Source organism: Staurois parvus, unplaced genomic scaffold, assembly GCF_062004578.1.
Source record: "Staurois parvus isolate SC_StPar_1 unplaced genomic scaffold, SC_StPar_1.0 ptg000697l, whole genome shotgun sequence".
NCBI lineage: Eukaryota > Metazoa > Chordata > Amphibia > Anura > Ranidae > Staurois > Staurois parvus.
Window position 1 is genome coordinate 828,323 of NW_028318493.1, and position 20,328 is coordinate 848,650.

The 20,328-nt window shown below is 44.7% G+C and overlaps 2 protein-coding genes across 3 annotated transcripts in view; one reads left to right on the top strand and one right to left on the bottom strand.

Annotated features, from left to right (window-relative positions):
* Positions 1 to 20,328, bottom strand: part of ATRNL1 (attractin like 1) — an 857,293-nt gene that overhangs the window by 85,968 nt on the left and 750,997 nt on the right. The gene's annotated exons all lie outside the window — the stretch shown is intronic.
* Positions 5,763 to 7,948, top strand: LOC149446066 (uncharacterized). Its single transcript, XM_089653025.1, has one exon. The coding sequence runs from the start codon at positions 5,789 to 5,791 to the stop codon at positions 7,817 to 7,819; it is 2,031 nt and encodes a 676-aa protein (XP_089509151.1). The 5' UTR covers positions 5,763 to 5,788; the 3' UTR covers positions 7,820 to 7,948.

The following is a 20,328-nucleotide window of genomic DNA, read 5'->3' on the forward strand; positions in this document are numbered from 1 at the left end:
GTTTAATCGTCTCTTGGCATATGCTCTGTTTACCAGCAGCCTCTTCTTGCTAAGCATGCAGAAAACAAGCGCACGCTTCACAGCTCATCAAACCGCCGACACCAGAGGATCAGCGCGAGAATTTGTACACTGAACGACAGACAGGAGCTGGCATTAGACGGGATCGGCACGTGGACAGATTGCCAGCACAAAGGCACGTAACAAATCCTCATTATCTGCAGAGTTACGGAATATTCACAGATCCCTAATCATTCACTTCACATTCCGCTCAGTTCAAAGATTTTTATATACAAACCGCGACTCCTAATGAATTGCTCTCCTGCCAAAGTGAAAGCTCCCATCTCGCTGCAACGCAATTCCCTGAAGGAAAGTGAATTAATGAGACACGGCCATATTTCATCATTTTAATGGCAAGTATATTGCAGCCTCTCCGGCAGGGAGATGGATGTGTGTGTTGAACAGACAGCCATCCATCCATTCTCTATTGATAACTCCGCTATTGATTGGAAACAAGCTTTTTCGCTCAGCGCTCCCCTCTGTCAATTTCCCCAAATGTAAATTAAAAGGAATTTAAGAAGTAACAGACGCAGGGGAGGAATATGTGATTGGCAGCGCTGATTGAATGCAGATGGTCCAACAACAAATACCCATTATTTACCGTACAAACACAGAGGACAGTCACATGTGACAGTGTTGGTAGTCCAACAAAACAAGCAAGGACCTCTCTCAAGTTGTGACATATGGCGATGAGACTCCAAATGTCTGTGAAACACCAGCACAGCTTTGGAAAGAGTAAGGAAGAGTTAAAGAGTGTGTAAACCCTAAGAATGAACTTCTCTTATTTGAAATTCTGAAATCAGGCTTGCAGGAGGAGTGTCCAGGCTAATGAGCAGAAGGGCGGAGGTACTTAGCTAAAGATACAGGTAGAAGCTGCTCAGGATGTACATTACTTAACAAAGTTCCTATCAGGTCACTTTTGTACATTTTTTGAACAGATTTTAAAGCCTTCAAAAAATGTATATAAATAAATAAAAATTACTGTATTCCCCCCAAAAGTATATATTTTTTTAAAGTAGAGACCATAGAGAATAAAATGGCGGTAGTTGCAATAATTTATGTTGCGTGGTATTTGCATAAGCGATTGATCAAATGCATATTTTTGGGAATTAATACACTATTAATTTCAATGCAAACAATATCATACCCAGTTTTGTGGTAAAATATACAAAAAGATTGGGTTGCGTTGAGTAAATAGATACCAAACATTTCAAGCCTTAAAATTGCTCACACTCGTGAAATCGCAAAAAACTATGGAAGAAAAATTTACAGGTCATCAGTTTTGAGTTTGTATAAGGAGAATGACAGGCGCATGGTTCAGCAGTCCATGTATATATTATAATAGGTTCCAATGTGGGCAGGGATAATCCAGTAGGCACTAAGGGCAGGCTGCGATGGAACAAAGAAAACTCTGCAGTAGAAGAAACAAAAGGGACACAGCGCCTCTAAGTGTAAACTGTGTGACAATATTTAATAAGAAGGGAAGTATAGCAATTCACATCTTGGATAATAAAAACAGGCTCATAGGGAGGTGATTTAAAATGTCTGTAGCCAGATGTAGATCGGGAGAGGAGTGAACCTTGGTCCGCCAGCAGGTGGTGCTGCATCAGGTGAAGCATAGATGGTGAAGCCTGGCTGGGTCTCCAATATGTCTGCAATTAGTCACGTTGGGCGCCTGACATCATCGGGGTGTGACACGTTTCTGAGCATGTGCGGGACCAGTGTCAACCGGCGCGCTCTTTCATCAGGCAAGCTTGCCTGATGGAAGAGCACGCCGGCCAACACTGGTCTGCGCTTTCATCAGGCAAGCTTGCCTGAAGAAAGAGCGCGCCGGCCGATGCTGGTCCCACGCATGCTCAGAAACGCGTTGCACCCTGATTACCTCAGACGCCCAACATGCCTAACTCCGGACATACTGGAGACCCAGCCAGGCTTCACCATCTATGCTTCACCTGATGCAGCACCACCTGCTGGTGGACCAAGGTTCACTCCTCTCCGGATCTACATCTGGCTATAGATGTTTTGAAATCACCTCCCTATGAGCCTGTTTTTATTATCCAAGATGTGAGTTGCTATACTTACCTTCTTCTTAAATATTGTCACACAGTTTACACTTAGAGGCGCTGTGTCCTTTTGTTTCATCAGTTTTGAGTTAACTGTGAATTATGACCATCATTGCTCTCAATCTGAAATTCATGACGATGATGCCTCACATGTGTGGTGCATCTGATGATTACATACATGTGATCAGCCTCCTAAAATGAATGGTATTTATTTTATTGAACTTGTATTTATTTTATAGAATTTATGCTATATAATAAATACATTTCTTTTATAGAATAAAAAAAAAATAACTTTAGTGCTATCACGAGGGGCTAACCTGCCCTGTACGTGAATAAGTAATGCAAGAACTACTTTAGAAATCACGCTGCAGCAAATCACACATGTTAAGACACTGACATTCACATTCATTAGATGCGATTTGACTTCCCAAATTGCACTTGTAATCGCACAGGTATGACTGGCACTTAATACCGCTTTAGGAACTAAGGGTATGCAAACTTTTGAACATGGTCATTTTGCAAATTTCTTTTATTGCTATGGTTTGATTTTTGCTGCTATCATAAATGATTCTGCCAGACACTGTCCACCTCCCGTCTACCAATTCTTTTACTGGCTTCCTATCGTTCAATGGACAAAATTCACAAACAATCACATAAGAACCCATTCACAACTCTGCTCCCGGCTACATCACACCTCATAGTATCACCCACAATCCATCCTCTTGCTCCTCCCAAGACTCCCTGTTCTCTAGCTCCCTTATCCTCACCTCTCATGCTCACCTCTAGGACTTCTCCAGAGCCTCTCCCATCCACTGAAACTTCCCACCCCAACCTGTCTGGCCATTTCCTACTCTGTCCACCTTTATGGGATACTTGAAAACCCATCTCTTTGGGGAAGCCTCTCCCACCTCCACCTAAAAACTGAGCTTTTACTTTCTCCATCATCTCATCCTCCCACAGATATCACCTTTTGTATAACTTACCCCTTCCTTAGAGGATTGTGAGCGCTCATAAGCAGTGCCCTCCTAACCCTATTAAACTGTACTACCTCCCCTTATATTGTAAAGCGCTGAACAAACTGTTGGCGCTTTATTAATTCTGTATAATAATAATATGCTATTCTGAGATGCCTTATAATTTAATTTGAATTCCATTCAAATTAAAAGAAATGTATTTGGTCTGATCACTCAAGTTTTCTTATTAAATACTCACAAGTCAAACAGATAAAAACTTTTGAGCACAACTAGAAATTGTGAGAAAGCAATTGTGACTGATACGGCTCATAAATGAACTCTTCTATAGAAGGAATATTAAATTATCATATTATAATACAGATGGGGGGTGAATTAAAATCCTTTATCTCAGATGATTTTACATTCTATGGAATATATTTGCATATATTTGCATATGTCAGGGAAGAGTGGCAAGGGCTGCTGGAGGCGTTTCCGGCGATCAACACAACAAAATATCACGATGAGTGTGAGATCATCGCTGGAAACCTTTCAGAATCATCACTTCTGCTTATTTAACAATAGTGAATGATATTTCTTCTATAGAATTATAGAGCAAAATGATAGATCCACCATAACCTGATCTATGATCGCAGCCAGGGGTGATAAACAATATACCGGATACTGAGAATTACACCCGGCATACAGGACAGGAGAAGTGGGACTGTGCAGAGTCCATACATAGAGAGTAAGGACAGATACTGAGAATTACACCCGGCATACAGGACAGGAGAAGTGGGACTGTGCAGAGTCCATACATACAGAATAAGGACAGATACCAAGAATTACACCCGGCATCCGGGACAGGAGAAGTGGGACTGTGCAAAGGGTGTGGTTTCCTGTGGAGCAGCTGCAGGCTGTGTGGTGCTGACCTCCTCTGATGTCTGGTACAAGCCCAGGGTTGGGCTGCCCTGGGCTGGGACACCTCCTAGGAGAGTCCCAGGCTTCTCGGCCTGCTCATGGAGGTGAAGCTGTGGTTGGTGGTGAAGCTGGAAGACAGAGTTCGGTGAATGGAAAGCAAATGGCAGAGACTGTGAGTAGATGTGGGAATGTTGGTGATGGAAAGTCCAGTGTAAGAAGTTCTGGTAATACAGAGAAGATGAAGTCAGTCCAGCAGTGTGATAGTGTCTCTCAGCAAAATGTCAGTTCTGGAAGTGCAGCACATGGCAGTCCACCATTGCAGCCACAGCATGCCCAGCAGAGAGGGGCCCAGTCAGTTCAGTCCAAACAGCAATGTAATGTTGTCACCAAGCAAACTCCAAGCTCTGGAGGAGCAGCTCAAGGCAGTCAGCCATTGCAACCACAGCAAGCCCAAGCCGTGCAGAGCGGAGCCCATGCCGTGCAGAGCGGGGCCCATCTAGTTCAGTCTGAACAGCAATGTAAGGCTGTCACCAAGCAAACTCCAAGTTCTGGAGGAGCAACCCAAGGCAGTCCACCATTACAGGCACAACAAGCCAAGCAGAGGAAAGTTCAGTCTGTCCAGCAATGTGATGTTGTTACCCAGCCTAGTCCAAGCCTTGGAGGTCCAACTCCGGGCAGTCCACCATTACAGTCACCGCAAGCCCAGCAGAGCAAAACCCATGCCGTGCAGAGCGGGGCCCATCCAGTTCAGTCAAAACAGCCATGTAAGGGTGTCACCCAGAGCACTCCAAGCTCTGGAGGAGCAATGCAAGGCAGTCAGCCATCGCAATTACTGAAAGCCCAGCAGAGCGGAGCCCATGCCGTGCAGAGCGGGGCCCATCCAGTTCAGCCTAAACAGCAATGTAATGTTGTCACCCAGCGCACTCCAAGCTCTGGAAGTGCAACTCAAGGCAGTCAGCCATTACAGTCGCAGCAAGACCAGCAGAGCAGAGCTCAGTCAATTCTGTTTAAACAGCAATGTAATGTTGTCACCCTGCACAGTCCAAGTCATGGAGGCCTAACTCCATGCGGTCAGCCATTACAGGCACCACAAGCCCAGCAGAGTGGGGCCCATGCCGTGCAGAGCGGAACCCATACAGTCCATGCAGCTCAGGAATGTAAGGTTGTCACCCGGCATGCTTCAAGTTCTGGAACTGTAAATCAAGGCAGTCAGTCATTGCAACAAAAGCAAGTCCAGCAGAGTAGAGCCCATGCCATACAGTGCAAAGTCCATGCCGTGCAGAGTGGTGATCACATAGTCCATATGGCTCAGGAAAGTGACACTATCACCCAGCACACTACCAGCTCTGGAGTAGCAACAAAAGGCAGTCAGCCATTGCAAACAAAGCAAGCCCAGAAGAGTGGAGCCCATGCCGCACAGAGCCCAGCACAGGCCGTTCAGAGCGGGGCCCATACAGTTCAGAGCGGAGCAGAGACAACTGTCACTCCCAGTACTCCGCGCAGATCTGCAAGGACTACGTTGGAGCAGAAAACTCTGAAGGAGAACTTACAGCAGTGTGTAATGGTGGGCAGTGGCAGGAACGCTCATTACGCCCCAGGTCCCGGCAGAAGAAAGATGATGGAGCCAATAAGCCTCCACAGTCTGGCCCGGAGAGTCCTTCTACATCCAGCAGAGACCCTTCACCCAGTACCGCTGATGGGGATCAGAATTTCAAGCATCCTGCGGATAGGAAGCAGAAAGTGTTGAAGTCACCTGTGCTGCGCCTGGCTGACAGGATTCCTGCTCTGGAGAAGAGAATGAAGACCTTGAGGAAAGCTAAGGCTTCGACCCAGAAAAGGATTGACTCCATCTACAGACTCAAGGCTGCCGACCCCGGGAATGAAGTCCTACATGACAGCGAGCTTAACGCCCTGGGCATTGAACTGGCCGGTATATCGAGGAACATTGATGCTGTTCTGGAAGAACTGGGACCAGGGGGGGAGGTGTATCGGGATTGCGATTGGGTTGGGGCACAATTAAGTGTAAAGATGGAGTCTTCTTCAGAGTCGGACTCTGGGGAACTGATCCAAGGCACGCTACCAGCAAATGTGCCTTCTGAAAGACAGACTCCAGTTCTGGAGGATAGCGGTAGCGTCAGCTTCACCCAGCAGACTTTCATAGTGCAGGAAACCCAGAGAAGCGACATGGACTCCCAGCACATGGACTATGGGGACGGTGTTGCTACCCCCGGTTCTCATGGTGGAACCAATGCTGAGGGGACTGGTGTTCGGGATGGGGTAGTTGATAATTATGCAGATGAAGCTGCTGATGCTAGTGGTGATATGGCCAGTGCTGATATCACTAATATTGATGTAGGGGTTCCTGATGTCATTAACACTGAGGTAGGTATGTCTGGATGGGGTCAGGACCAGTCTGAGGACCCTGTGAATGTGGCGATGGAGGAGTCAATTCAGGATAACACCCGTGATTTCCCCCCTTTGGTTGAGTCGCCACCTGCATCAGAAGGGAATAGTGGTCCATCTGGCCATGTCCCTCCTCGGAATGCCTGGAGCCGTGGGGCTCCTTCTTTTTCCAACAATGCCGGTTATACTGGTCAGGCCTTCAAGAGGAGGAACGTGGTCAGGTTGAAGCATAGGGGTTCCAGAGAAGAGCTCCCTGATAGGAGGTTTGTAGTTAGGGAGTTGCTGTGTCAGCAGATGGGGTTTGTGCCTGCAGATATCTTGGCAGTCATCAACCTCCCTGACAGACAGGGGTATGATGTCAGCTTTAAGCTCATGGCTGCCTTGGACAGGTTCTGGGCCGGCTTTAGTGGGTTTCGGGATAAAGAGGGGTGGAAGATTTTCACCTTCATCCCCATCTCCAAACCTGACACAGCAAACGTGAACATCATTTTCTGGAATGAGTCTGTGCCCCCCCAGGATATTGTAGTCTGGCTCAGAAGGCATTGTGAGATGGTCTCTGATCTGACCAAAACTAGGGACAGTGATGGGATCTGGACTGGAGGTTGGAGGGTTCTTGTCAAGCTGAGGCAGAGTAACAATGTCACCCATCACCTTCCAAACTCCTTTTTCATTGGGCGGGAGAGGGGAGTTTGCTTCTATGCAGGTCAGCCCAGGCTATGTTTCAAATGCGGTAGGTCGGGTCATGTGGCGAGTGTCTGCTCTATCATGAAGTGTAATGTGTGTGGGGAGGTCGGCCATGTCAGTTCTACCTGTGAGAACATCAAGTGCAATCTATGTGGTAGGCTTGGCCATTTGCACAGAGATTGCCCGGTGGCTTTCCACAATAGGGATGAGGAATCAGTGGATGAGGAATTTCTGGTGGTAGCAGAACACCTGGAGGAGGAAGCCTTAATGAATGGGGTCATATCAACTGAGGGGGAGGTAAACCCAGAAGTCCAAGGGGCCAGCCTCGGGCAGGAGGGCAGTGTTCAGCAGACTGAAGAGCAGCGGCCATCTGTGGCCATCCCATCCGTTTCAGTTCCTGCCTCTGTGGAGAACATTCCCAGGCAGAAGAGAAGGAATAGGAAGGACAAGGCCACCCGTAAACCTGAAAGTGAGTGGACCCGAGTGCAGAAATCCGTTAAGAAAGTGAGAAGGGTGCCAGAAGGTAGTATGGCAGTCAGCAACCAGTATGATGTCCTATCAGAGTCAGATGCCAACTCCTGTGATCTAGAGGCCCAAATGGAGGAAGAAGTAGAAAGGGAATCTGCAGCTAGTTCAGGGGAGGACCCGCCCACTAAGAAGCGCCCGCCCCCGGCTCCCGTATTTGTAGAATCCGATATGGAAACTGGTGGTCGGCGGAGTGACTCAGATTCTGATTTATAAAAAGAGTTTAGAGCCGAAAGGAATATAAAATGGGAGGAATTTATTTACAGCATCAAATTCTATGCAGAACTTTCATTAGTTTAATTTGTTGACTTTCTGTCGTGAAGATGTAGGCAGTTGTTACATTGTTGGTTTATGTGTTTTTTATGATGATGGTTACAGTTTTGTTACCTTGTAATTTGTTTGTTTATACAAATAAAAATATCCATACATACAGAATAAGGACAGATAGTGAGAATTACACCCGGCATACAGGACAGAAGTGGGACTGAGCAGAGTCCATACATACAGAATAAGGACAGATACCGAGAATTATACCCGGCATCCAGGACAGGAGAAGTGGGACTGTGCAGAGTCCATACACACAGAATAAGGACAGATACTGAGAATTACACCCGGCATACAGGACAGGAGAAGTGGGACTGTGCAGAGTCCATACATACAGAATAAGGACAGATACTGAGAATTACACCCGGCATACAGGACAGGAGAAGTGGGACTGTGCAGAGTCCATACATACAGAATAAGATAGCTTCCAATACCATTTCTATGCTGATGACACACAAATCTATATCTCGACTCCTCAGCTCACCCCATCAGTTTCCACACGTATTACCGATTTACTAACAGACATATCAGACTGGATGTCACTCCACTTCCTAAAACTCAATCTACCAAAACTGAGTTCATATTATTTTCTCCCCCACGTGCCCTTCCCCTGATTTCTCGGTCAGGACCAATAGCACCACTATCAACCCATCCCTGCATACCAGGGTGCTAGGTGTAACCCTGGATTCTGAACTATCCTTTCAGGCCCACATCCAATCCCTGTCCAAATCATGCCGCCTCAACCTCCGCAACATCTCCAGAATACGCCCCTTTTTAACCAATGATACCACAAAGCTGCTAATTCACTCCCTGGTTATCTCTCGACACAATTACTGCAACTCCCTCCTCATTGGCTTACCTTTACATAGGCTATCCCCCCTCCAGTCCATCATGAATACTGCTGCCAGACTCATCCATCTTACCAACTGTTCAGTGTCTGCTACCCCTCTCTGCCAGTCCCTCCACTGGCTTCCAGTCAGTGTCCTCCACCCCTCTCTGCCAATCCCTCCACTGGCTTCCAGTCAGTGTCCTCCACCCCTCTCTGCCAATCCCTCCACTGGCTTCCAATCAGTGTCCTCCACCCCTCTCTGCCAGTCCCTCCACTGGCTTCCAATCAGTGTCCTCCACCCCTCTCTGCCAGTCCCTCCACTGACTTCCAATCAGTGTCCTCCACCCCTCTCTGCCAATCCCTCCACTGGCTTCCACTTGCTCAATGAATAAAATTCAAAATACTAACAACAACTTACAAAGCCATCCACAACTCCAATATCCTATTGAACTTTCTACCCCAATCTCTCTGGTTGTCTCCTAATCTATTCACCTTTAGATGATCCCTGAAAGCCTCTCTCTTTAAAGAAGTCTATCCTGCTTCTATCTAGTAAACCATCATTTATTTCCTCCATCAGCCCATCCCCCCAAAACTATTACCTTTTGTATCACTCAACCCTTCTTCCTAGATTGTAAGCTCTAACGAGCCGGGCCCTCTGTTTCCTCTTGTACCGAATTGTATTGTAACTGTAATGTCTGCCTTCACTGTTGGCGCTATATAAATCCTGTATAATAATAATAATAATAAGGACAGATACCGGAAATTACACCCAGCATACAGGACAGGAGAAGTGGGACTGAGCAGAGTCCATACATACAGAATAAGGACAGATACTGAGAATTACACCCGGCATCCAGGACAGGAGAAGTGGGACTGTGCGGTGTCCATACATAGAGAATAAGGACAGATACTGAGAATTACACCCGAAATCCAGGACAGGAGAAGTGGGACTGTGCAGAGTCCATACATACAGAATAAGGACAGATACTGAGAATTACACCAGGCATCCAGGACAGGAGAAGTGGGACTGAGCAGAGTCCATACATACAGAATAAGGACAGATACTGAGAATTACACCAGGCATCCAGGACAGGAGAAGTGGGACTGAGCAGAGTCCTTACATACAGATACTGAGAATTACACCCAGGATACAAGACAAAAATATCCTGAAGACAAGGTGAGCGGTGACTTGGAGGTCGTAAAACGAATAAGGACACAGACGCTCATTTTTCTCATCCAGTGTTATACAATTTCCTGCTTTTGTCTGAGAAATCTGTGGAACAGTTCCCACTCTGCGGATGCTCATATGTGGGATATTTATGACACCCTCTATGCGATACATTGTATTTCCCAGACCACTAATCCAGCAGACTATATTCACACATCCAGCGAGCCGCAGCCGCAATATCACCACCATTAATTTCCCGGCAATCCCGGCTGATTAAAATACATTTGTTTCCCTGCAGCTGAAGTTCAGTAAAAGGCCGGAGAAGGTTGTCGCGGTGGGCTGAACAATTATTATTGAAAGATCCACTCCGATTCACAGAATCACTCCTACACCGCTCATACAAAAGAAGAGAAGACCCCATTCTCACTGACGGAGACAGGAACGCCCAGCTTCATTTAGGGCTCATTTACACTATAGTGTTGCAGTAATGTGTGCGTTACTGAAACACATGTTACTTGTGTTGTGGTGCTATTCCTTTTAATGGCACCTTCACACCCTAAGGCAAAGGACATCCGACATTATCTAGCTCTGTCCTCCCCTACTTTACTGCCCCTCGCCCGCCCTTTCATTCCTTGGATTTTAATTCTGTCAATCATGGAGGCCCAGTATCACGTGTGGGCGATACCTCAGGCAGTCTACCAATCATTAGCTGCAAGGTAAAGCGCAGGTCAGTGCTTGACGCTGTTATAAATGAGGTGCCATTCTAATTGATGTTCCTGATCAAAGTGGAATTAAAGTGACATTAAAGGCATTTTTTTTAAATAACAAACATTTTATACTTACCTGTTCTGTGCAGTGGTTTTGCACAGAGCAGCCTCGATCCTCCTCTTCTAGTGTCCCCCACTGCCAAGTGCCCCCAGAGCAAGCAGCTTGTAATAGGGGCACCCAAGCGGGCTCGCTCCCAAGCCACTGCTCTGCACATCCGTTCACACACAGAGCAACGGCTCAGCCCCCAGAAGAGGGCGGCACGCCGATCGCTGTACGGGACCGCTGTGTGAGGTCCTGATCATGTGATCACTGGTTGGCCAATCAGTGATCACATGAATAGTAGTAAGCAATATGTCACTTGCTGACATCATTGCTTACTACTAGTGAAATCTATGAAGGATCACAGAGGTCACATGGTACAAGGCTATTCGCAACAGCCTTGTACCATGTGACAAGCTGTGACCAATCACAGCTCGTACAGTATTTCTCAATGGCTACAAGAATGCAGTCAGAGAGAAGGAAGAAGGAAAAATTATTGCTTTTACAACCTTTATGGGTGTAAAAGCAATCAGTGTAAAAAAAAAAAAAATATCTTTATCACCCCCCACAAGTAGTACAGTGTCACTATGGTGACACTGTACTGCTAGGGTGACAGTATGTTAAATAAAATAAATAAATAAATAATAATATAAACAAATAAAATAAAAATGTAAAACATTTTTTATGAAAAATTATAATTTTTGGTTATAAACTAATTTGGGTTATTTTGTTTTTACTAAAAAGATAGCTGAATACATTTTGGCCAAGATTTATGAAGAGAGATTATTTATTTGCAAAATTATATAAGAAAAACATTTTTTTCAACATTTTTGGACTTTTTCATTTATATAGCAAAAAAAAAAAACAAAAACATTCCAGTGGTGAATAAATATCACTAAAATAAAGTTTTATCTTTCTAAAAAAATGCTAAAAAATTCATATGGGTACAGTGTTGCATGACCGCACAATTGTCATTCAAAGTGTGATAGCATTGAAAGCTGAAAATTGGCCTGGACAGGAAGGGGGGAAAGTGTCCAGACTTGAAGTGGTTAAAGCCTAAACATTTTTTACCTTAATGCATTCTTTGTTTAGGTAGTATTATCCCCCCTCACCCCTCCTTATACTTACCTGAGCCCTTATTTGATCCAGCGCTGTGCCCGTCTGCAGCACCTCTCTCTGTGGGAGCTGCTGCAGACAGCTTCCTATGACGGCACTTGCTGGAGAGGTGGAGCCAAAACGCAGGTAAGGAACCTGATAAAAAGAGGTTCAAGGCTGCTCTGTGTAATTTCATTACACAGAGCAGGTAATAATACATTTTTTTTTCATTTATGATCACTTTAAATCTCCACCTTTTTAGATGGCCCCCAAGAACCTTTAGCCATAATGTGCTAGTATGCACAGCTTACTTACCTGGCAAGTGAATGACTCCACCTCTGCGCTGTCAGCACTCGCCAGTCACAGGTGCTTCCATCTTCTCCTAGTCTACCTTCTTGGTTCTGAATCTTCAGCCACTTGCTTGAAACTCCTTCACATGCATGTGGGAGTCATGACATCACATAACAGAGTGGTGTCATAAATGTATACTGAGCTACGCATGCATGGCTCAGTGTACATAAACATTGACAGGCAGGGGGAAGGGTTTATGACAGAAGAGACTGATAGGGTTTCTTGTGTCATTAAAATTCTGTCAGCTTTTTTTTTTTTACAATTTTTTAATAGCTTTAATTCTACTTTGAGCCTGGGTTCACACTGATGCAGTGCGGCATATCGCACGTGATTCACACAAGAACTGCACCACATTCCTGTGCAAATCATATTTTGTATGGCTCAATTTGCACCAAAAAAATGCAGGATCCTTTTTTTGGCCCGTACTAAAATTGGATCGCATGGGTATTCACAGCCATGCGATCCGATTCTACACATGACACCACGGTTTGCGAACCGATTTCAGGGTGTTGTTAACTTAACATTTGCATGAACGGGGAAAGATTGTGATGCGGTGCGGAATTTGCACAGAAACCGCCACAAATTCCACACTGCATCAGTGTGAACCCAGGCTTAGCATATGGAAACATGTGAAAGTCAAAGTTGACCTTGTTCACCCTGAATTTGATACCCAAATTTCCTCCCTGTTATGAGCCCTATGGGGAAGAAGGAGATGAAATTGCAAGATGACAGCAGATTTTTAGTCACCCCCTTTCACGCTGCGCTCTTGTAAACGCTGTATTTTATATGTAGTGCAGTGGAACCTAAAGCAATCATTTAGCCAATCTCCACCAATGAGCCCCAGAAACATCAATTGCACTAAATGAATTCTGGATAGTTTATTACATTAAGGGAGACGTCTGGTATCATATATCTGCTAACGAGACCGGCTCAGCCCGCTGCACCCAGGCCCACAAAAAAGTTTTTTAATGCCGTTCCGACTCCGCGCATTGTTCCAGCCTCGTGGTCTCAGGGGACCCCTTTAATTTGATTCAGGTAACATCCTTCTCCAAATTGCTGAGCAATACAAAGCTGTTAATTGGCTTTTTCTTATTACTATCAGCAGCTCAGCGAAGATTTTAATCAGCCGTCAGGTTTCCGCTGGGAAGACGCGATTTCCTCCAGAAAAATTACACATCAAAGTTAACAACAACTAGGTCACTCGTTAACCCCGTCCTGTGCGGCCTCAGCCCCCTGCTGGGTAGATGGTGGGGCAAAAAGTTTTTAAAATTTTATTGCTGTGCTATCAGAGGGAAAGTAAGGCCGGACATACACATACAGACAAAGCTGACCGATCCAGTGGTGATGGAGCCCTGCGTTCAATTTCCATTCAGGCAACTATCTACATGGAGTTTGTTTTGTTCCCCAAACTTTGTGCTTACCTGCCCAAAAAACATGAGATTATCTTGAAGCTGACTAAATTGTATTTCTGTGGCCATCAGAGTGTTAGCTCCTTTGGTTCAAAGACTGATGTGAATGGCTCCTTCTTCTCTGTACAGCACTGCAGAATATGTCAGAGATATAAACAGCAAATTTATAAAAACTATAATGTGTGACTCTGTGGGGACATTAGAGTGTAAGCTCATCTGCTGCAGAGACTGATGTGAATAGTTCAGTGTTCTCTGAATAAGTTAGAATACATATAGTGTATACATATTTTCAGTATACAGTATAGTAAAGTACAAGTTGGTCTTTTATCAAGATATTTGCAAACAAACATCACTGTGAACTGTAAAAGAATCCCACATTGTAATTAAGGTGTACTTTTATGGTAAATAACCGTTCCTATGTTCTTGGCATTGTCAGAGGAGACGGCTTTCCTCTAAGTGCCTGTTAATGAAGGTGTGCAGATCACTTCTCCTGATGAGGAAAGAAGCGATCTACAAACACTTTGAACTCTGGAAAATGGCTGTTGTTGTTGTAATCTCGCGAGATTACAGTAACAAGAGATTAGTAAAAAACACAGCTATCAGTTTATTTAGCAGTGGTAAATTACCTCTGCTGGGGTGGCGGCTCTCCTCAGTACATACATACACAATAATACATTTTTTTTATATATATACTGTATATACACAAATAATACACACACACATATATATATAAATATATGGTGTGTGTATATATACACACACAAACACATATATACTTATAAACTGCTCTAGGGTTTTGGGGGTGTTGTGAAAGGCAGGGGGGCTTTCCGACTGTCTTGGAGGCTCTGAAGGAAGAAGAAGAAAGTCCAAAAACTTCCTCCTTCTTCCTCAGAACTCCAGTAATTCTCCCTTTGCTCCCCGATTCTCCACCTCTGGGCTGGAGAATCTGGTAGGGAGAATTTTCACACAGATCGCCAGTGAAGGGCTGACATTGCTCCTTCATAAACTAGCCGTTTCTGTGTCTGTCGATTGCAGATTCTCTGTGTGCAGAGATGATCAGCAGAGAACATGTTTTTCTGCTGAACTTCTCTGTTTCATAAAACCACTAATGTACTGAAATCAGCAGCGATCCTCAGGATCTCTGCTTATCTCAGTTTCAGTTTACAGTTTCTTGTGTTAAGTAATATAAAACATTGAAAGGCATTTTGGAACAAGAGCTTGTATTTATACAAACAATATGAAGAGAAGATTCTGATTTCCAGCTTTCTCTGCTGGATCGAGGTTAAAGAATAAGTTCACCTTTAAAACAAAAATAATAAATGCATATCTTTTCTGCAGATAAGAAAAAGTGAATTTATTTACTTTACTTGGAGCCTGTGAAGCATTGCACCCGCAATCATCAGGTTGCATGTGCCATGCAGGACTCCTGAATTGTCAGTGTATCTGTCTGCTCATGCTTCATACAGGCAGGCAGTTACTCACTGACAGGAAGAGACAAAGAACTACCAGAGGTCTCAACAGCACCAGGCTAATTCATTGAGAACTACATGCCGACAGCCTGTCGTTACTTGTAGTTTCCCATTCACAGAACTCTGTGAATAAAAGAAGTGGGCAGGCGACAGCTAGCAGCGGGAGAAGGGAGCAGAGCAGGTGGCAGCTGTAAGAGTGGGAATATGTTACATGTTCCACCCTAAAAACAAGTAAAACATAAAATTTTCCAACAGGTGAACTTACAGTGCATCCAGAAAGTATTCACAGCGCTGAAGTTTTGCCACATTTTGTTATGTTACAGCCTTATTCCAAAATAGATTAAATACATTTTTTCCTCAACATTCTACAAACAATACCCCATAATGACAATGTGAAAGAAAATTCGTTTTGAAATCTTCGCAATTTATAAATAATTAAAAAAAAACACATGTACACAAGTATTTCTAGCCTTTGCCATGATGCTCAAAATTGAGCTCTGGTGCATCCTGTTCCCACTGATCATCCTTGAGATGTTTCCAAAACTTGATTGGAGTCCATCTGTGGGAAATTCAGGTGACTGGACATGATTAGGAAAGGCATAAACCTGTCTACATAAGGTCCCACAGTTAACAGTGCATGTCAGAGTGCAAACCAAGCCATGAAGTCCAATGAATTGTCCATAGACCTCAGAGAAAGGATTGGATCAAGGCACAGATCTAGGGAAGGGTACAGAAAAATTTCTGCAGCATTGAAGGTCCCAATGAGCACAGTGGCCTCCATCATCCCTAAATGGAAAAAGTTTGGAACCACCAAGAATCTTCCTCGAGCGTGCTGCCCGGTCAAAATGACTGATCGAGGGAGAAGGACCTTAGCCAGGGAGATAACCAAGCACCTGACGGTCACTCTGAAAGAGCTCCAACATTTCTCTGTGGAGAAAGGAGAACCTTCCAGAAGAACAACCATCACTGCAGCACTCCACCAATCAGGCCTATATGGTAGAGTGGCCAGACGGAAGACACTCCTCAGTAAAAGGCAAATGGCAGCCTGCCTGGAGTTTGCCAAAAGCCACCTGAGGGACTCTCAGACCATGAGAAACAAAACTCTCTGGTCTGATGAAACAAAGATTGAACTCTTTGGCCTGAATGCCAAGCGTCATGTCTGGAGGAAAGCAGGCACAGCTCACCACCTGGCCAATACCATCCCTACAGTGAAGCATGGTGGTGGCAGAATCATGTTGCGGGGATGTTTTTCAGCGGTAGGAACTGGGAGACTAGCCAGGATCGAAGGAAAGATGAATGCAGCAATGTAAAGAGACATCCTTGAAAACCTGTTCCAGAGCGCTGTGGACCTTAGACTGGGGCGACGGTTCATCTTTCAACAGGACAATGACCCTAAGCACACAGCCCACATAACAAAGGAGTGGCTACGGGCCAACTCTGTGAATGTCCTGGAGTGGCCCAGCCAGAGCCCAGACTTGAACCCAATTAAACATCTCTGGAGAGGTCTGAAAATGGCTGTGCACCGACGCTGCCCATCCAACCTGATGGAGCTTGAGAGGTACTGCAAGAAGAATGGGAGAAATTGCCCAAAAATAGGTGTGCCAAGCTTGTAGCATCATACTCAAAATGACTTGAGGCCGTAATTGGCGCTAAAGGGACTTCAACAAAGTATTGAGCAAAGGCTGTGATACTTGTGTACATGTGTTTTGTTTTTTTTTTTTTAAATAAAGTGCAAAGATTTCAAAACGAAATTCTTTCTTGTTGTCATTATGGGGTATGGTTTGTATTATGTTGAGGGAAAAAATTAAATAAATCCAGTTTGTAACAAAACAAAATGTGGCAAAAGTTCAGCGCTGTGAATACTTTCTGGATGCACTGTATCCTTTAATGTGATAATAAACACACACTGTTTAATTTCCATTATCCCTTATCTTTTTGTTTGTGGATGATGGCACTGTAATTATTTTCATAAAAAACAAAACAAAACATCTAAGTACCTTTTTCGTAAACAATATACAGTCACCCAGCTCTTTCCCAGCCTGTCTGCAGGGAAACAGTGGCAGTTGCAGCTTCCAGTCCTCTGCTGCTGGTCACATGTTCAAAAAAAAAAACCTACTATAACACTCTCATCAAGACCCTCTCATCCAATCTTCGGCAACTCTTCTCTACCCTTAATTCCTTACTCCACCCCCCACTGCCTCCACCCACCAACTTACTTTTTTTTTTTAATTCAAATATTTATTAAATTTTCATATTTATAATTAAATATAAAAATAAAAAAGAGGAACATGAAAGAAGAACATAATACATTTCATCTACATTCTCATATAAAATTCTTACTCTTATTCTCTTTCTATTACCTCCTTTTTCTTCTTTTCCCTTCCCTCTACCCCTATACCCTACCACATCCCTCCACCCTCCCACTCTGCATTTTTTTCTTACTTCCTTCTCTATAAAATTAAGAATCTTCTCTTAGCATTACTTCATATATACTCCTTTGGTGTACAAAATCTTCCCATTTCTCCCATCTCCTATTATATATCTCCATCTTATCTTCCTGGATATAGTATAGTTTCTCCATCCTACTAATCTGATTTACTCTCTCTACCCAGTCCTTCTCTCTCGGAACCTCTAAGCTATGCCAGAATTTAGGTATCAAACCCTTCGCTGCATTCACAAAGTACCATATACCCGAGTTTTTATATTTATTCACTGGTAAATCTGTTTTATGTAATAAACACACTTGTGGGTCTAATCCTATCTTTATTCCTGAGATTTTCTCAATTGAGTTGACCGTTGTCTCCCAAAAGTTTTGTATCCTTGGGCACTCCCACCAAATATGAAACCATGTACCAATCTCTCCACACCCACGCCAACACTCTTGTGTTCTCTCTATACCCATTTTGTGTTCCACAATTGGTGTAATGTGCCATCTTACTAAACTCTTATAGTTTACCTCCACCTCTCTCATGCTAATGTTCTCGTGTGTGAGTCTATATATCTTCCTCTGTTTATCCTCATCTATCTCCACTCCCAAATCCCTTTCCCATTTTTCTATATAGCTTGGTTTTAGTTCCGTGACTAACTCAGTGAGAATTTTATAAATTTTTGCCATGCCCCGTTTTCCATCTCCCCACCCCCCCCCCCACCAACTTACTTACTGCACAGGAGATTGCCTGTCACTTCAAGAAGAAGATCGACACAATTCGTGATGAGATCTCCAGTGTCAAGCTTCCTCCTCTAACCAACATACCAGGCCCAACACCAAACTCAACACTCTCCTCCTTCGACCCTGTTACCTCCAAGGAAGTTACCGATCTCCTTTCCAAGGCCCACTTCACCACCTGTCCCCTGGATCCTGTCCCCTCACGACTGTTGCAGCCTCCTTCCTGCTCTATCCTAAACTCTCTAACCCACATCTTCAACATCTCACTCTCCATGGGCATCTTTCCCTCCCCACTCAAACATGCACTGGTTACCCCCATTCTCAAAAAACCCTCGCTGGACCCCACCTGTTTGAATAACTTAAGACCCATCTCCCTGCTCCTGTTTGCCTCCAAGCTTCTCGAGCGCCTTGCTCATAACCGTATGAACTGCTACCTCACCGACAACAGCCTTCTTGATCCCCAACACTGTGGCTTTCTCCCACAACATTCCACAGAAACTGCCCTGCTAAAACTCACGAATGACCTACTAACTGCTAAAACCAACATCCATTACTCCATACTCATACTCCTTGACCTTCCCGCTGCCTTTGACACAGTCGACCACCCGCTCCTCCACAGTAAACTCTACTCCATCGGCCTCCGTGACTCTGCTCTCTCCTGGTTCTCTTACTTTTCTCAGCGCACTTTCAGTGTCATATACAACTCCTCCTCCTCCGCTCCTCTTCCCCTTTCTGTTGGGGTACACCAAGGTTCTGTTCTTGGGCCCCTCCTTTTCTCTCTCTATACCTCCTCCCTGGGCCAACTGATAACCTCCCATGGCTTCCAATACCACCTCTATGCTGATGACACCCAGATCTATCTCTCCACTCCCCAGCTCGCCCCCTCAATCTCCTCACGTATCACAAATCTACTAAGCGACATATCAGCATGGATGTCACATCACTACCTCAAACTCAATCTTTTAAAAACTAAGCTTGTAATATTTCCTCCTCCCTGTTCCCCCACTTAAGATCAACAGCACAACCATTGGTCCTTCCCCTCATGCCAGGATGCTAGGCGTAATCCTAAACTCTGACCTCTCCTTTGGGCCCCACATCCACTCACTGGCTAAATCCTGCAACCTCCGTAACATTTCCAAAATCCGCCCCTTCTTGACCAATGACATTACAAAACAACTTATTCATGCCTTGGTTATATCCCACCTCGATTTCTGCAACTCCCTCCTCACTGGTCTACACAGGCTATCCCCCCTTCAGTCTATTATGAATGCTGCTGCTAGACTCATACACCTTACCAACCGATCAGTGACTGCTGCCCCTCTCTGCCAATCCCTCCACTGGCTTCCAATAACCCAACATATAAAATTCAAAATACTAACCACAACATATAAAGCCATCCACAACACTGCCCCTAGCTACATCACCGACCTCATCCACAGATACCACCCAAATCGCCCACTCCGCTCTTCCCATGATATCTTCCTCTCTAGCTCCCTCATCACCTCCTCCCACGCTCGCCTCCAGGACTTCTCCAAAGCCTTTCCCATCCTCTGGAACTCCCTACCACAGCATGTCCGGTCAGCCGCCACCCTGTCTGCCTTTAGGCGATCTTTGAAAACGCAGTTCTTCAGGGAAGCCTACCCCCACCTCCACCTAGGAACTGTACTTGAATCACCTCCACCAGATCATCCCCTGCAGCTATCACCTTTTGTATCACCTTCCCCTTCCTTTAAATTGTAAGCTCCACGAGCCGGGCCCTCCTATTCCTTCTGTACTGAAATGTATTGTAATTGTACTGTCTTCCTTATATTGTAAAGCGCTGCGCAAACTGTTAGCGCTATATAAATCCTGTATAATAATAATAGTGAGGAAATGCTCACCATAGAAACTCACTGAAAACTGAGCAGTAGCTGCCAACATTGCTCTGCAAAATCCCAAACTGCATTGGGGACATGAACAGATGGAGGAGATAAAGAACGACAGGATCAACCAGGTTATTCGCAGCATACAGAAAACAAATCCCATAGTGACCAAGTGAGTGTGAGCAGCATGTAGTACATCATTTGATAATTTTATTTATTTTTTTATTTATTGCAGGTACTTATAT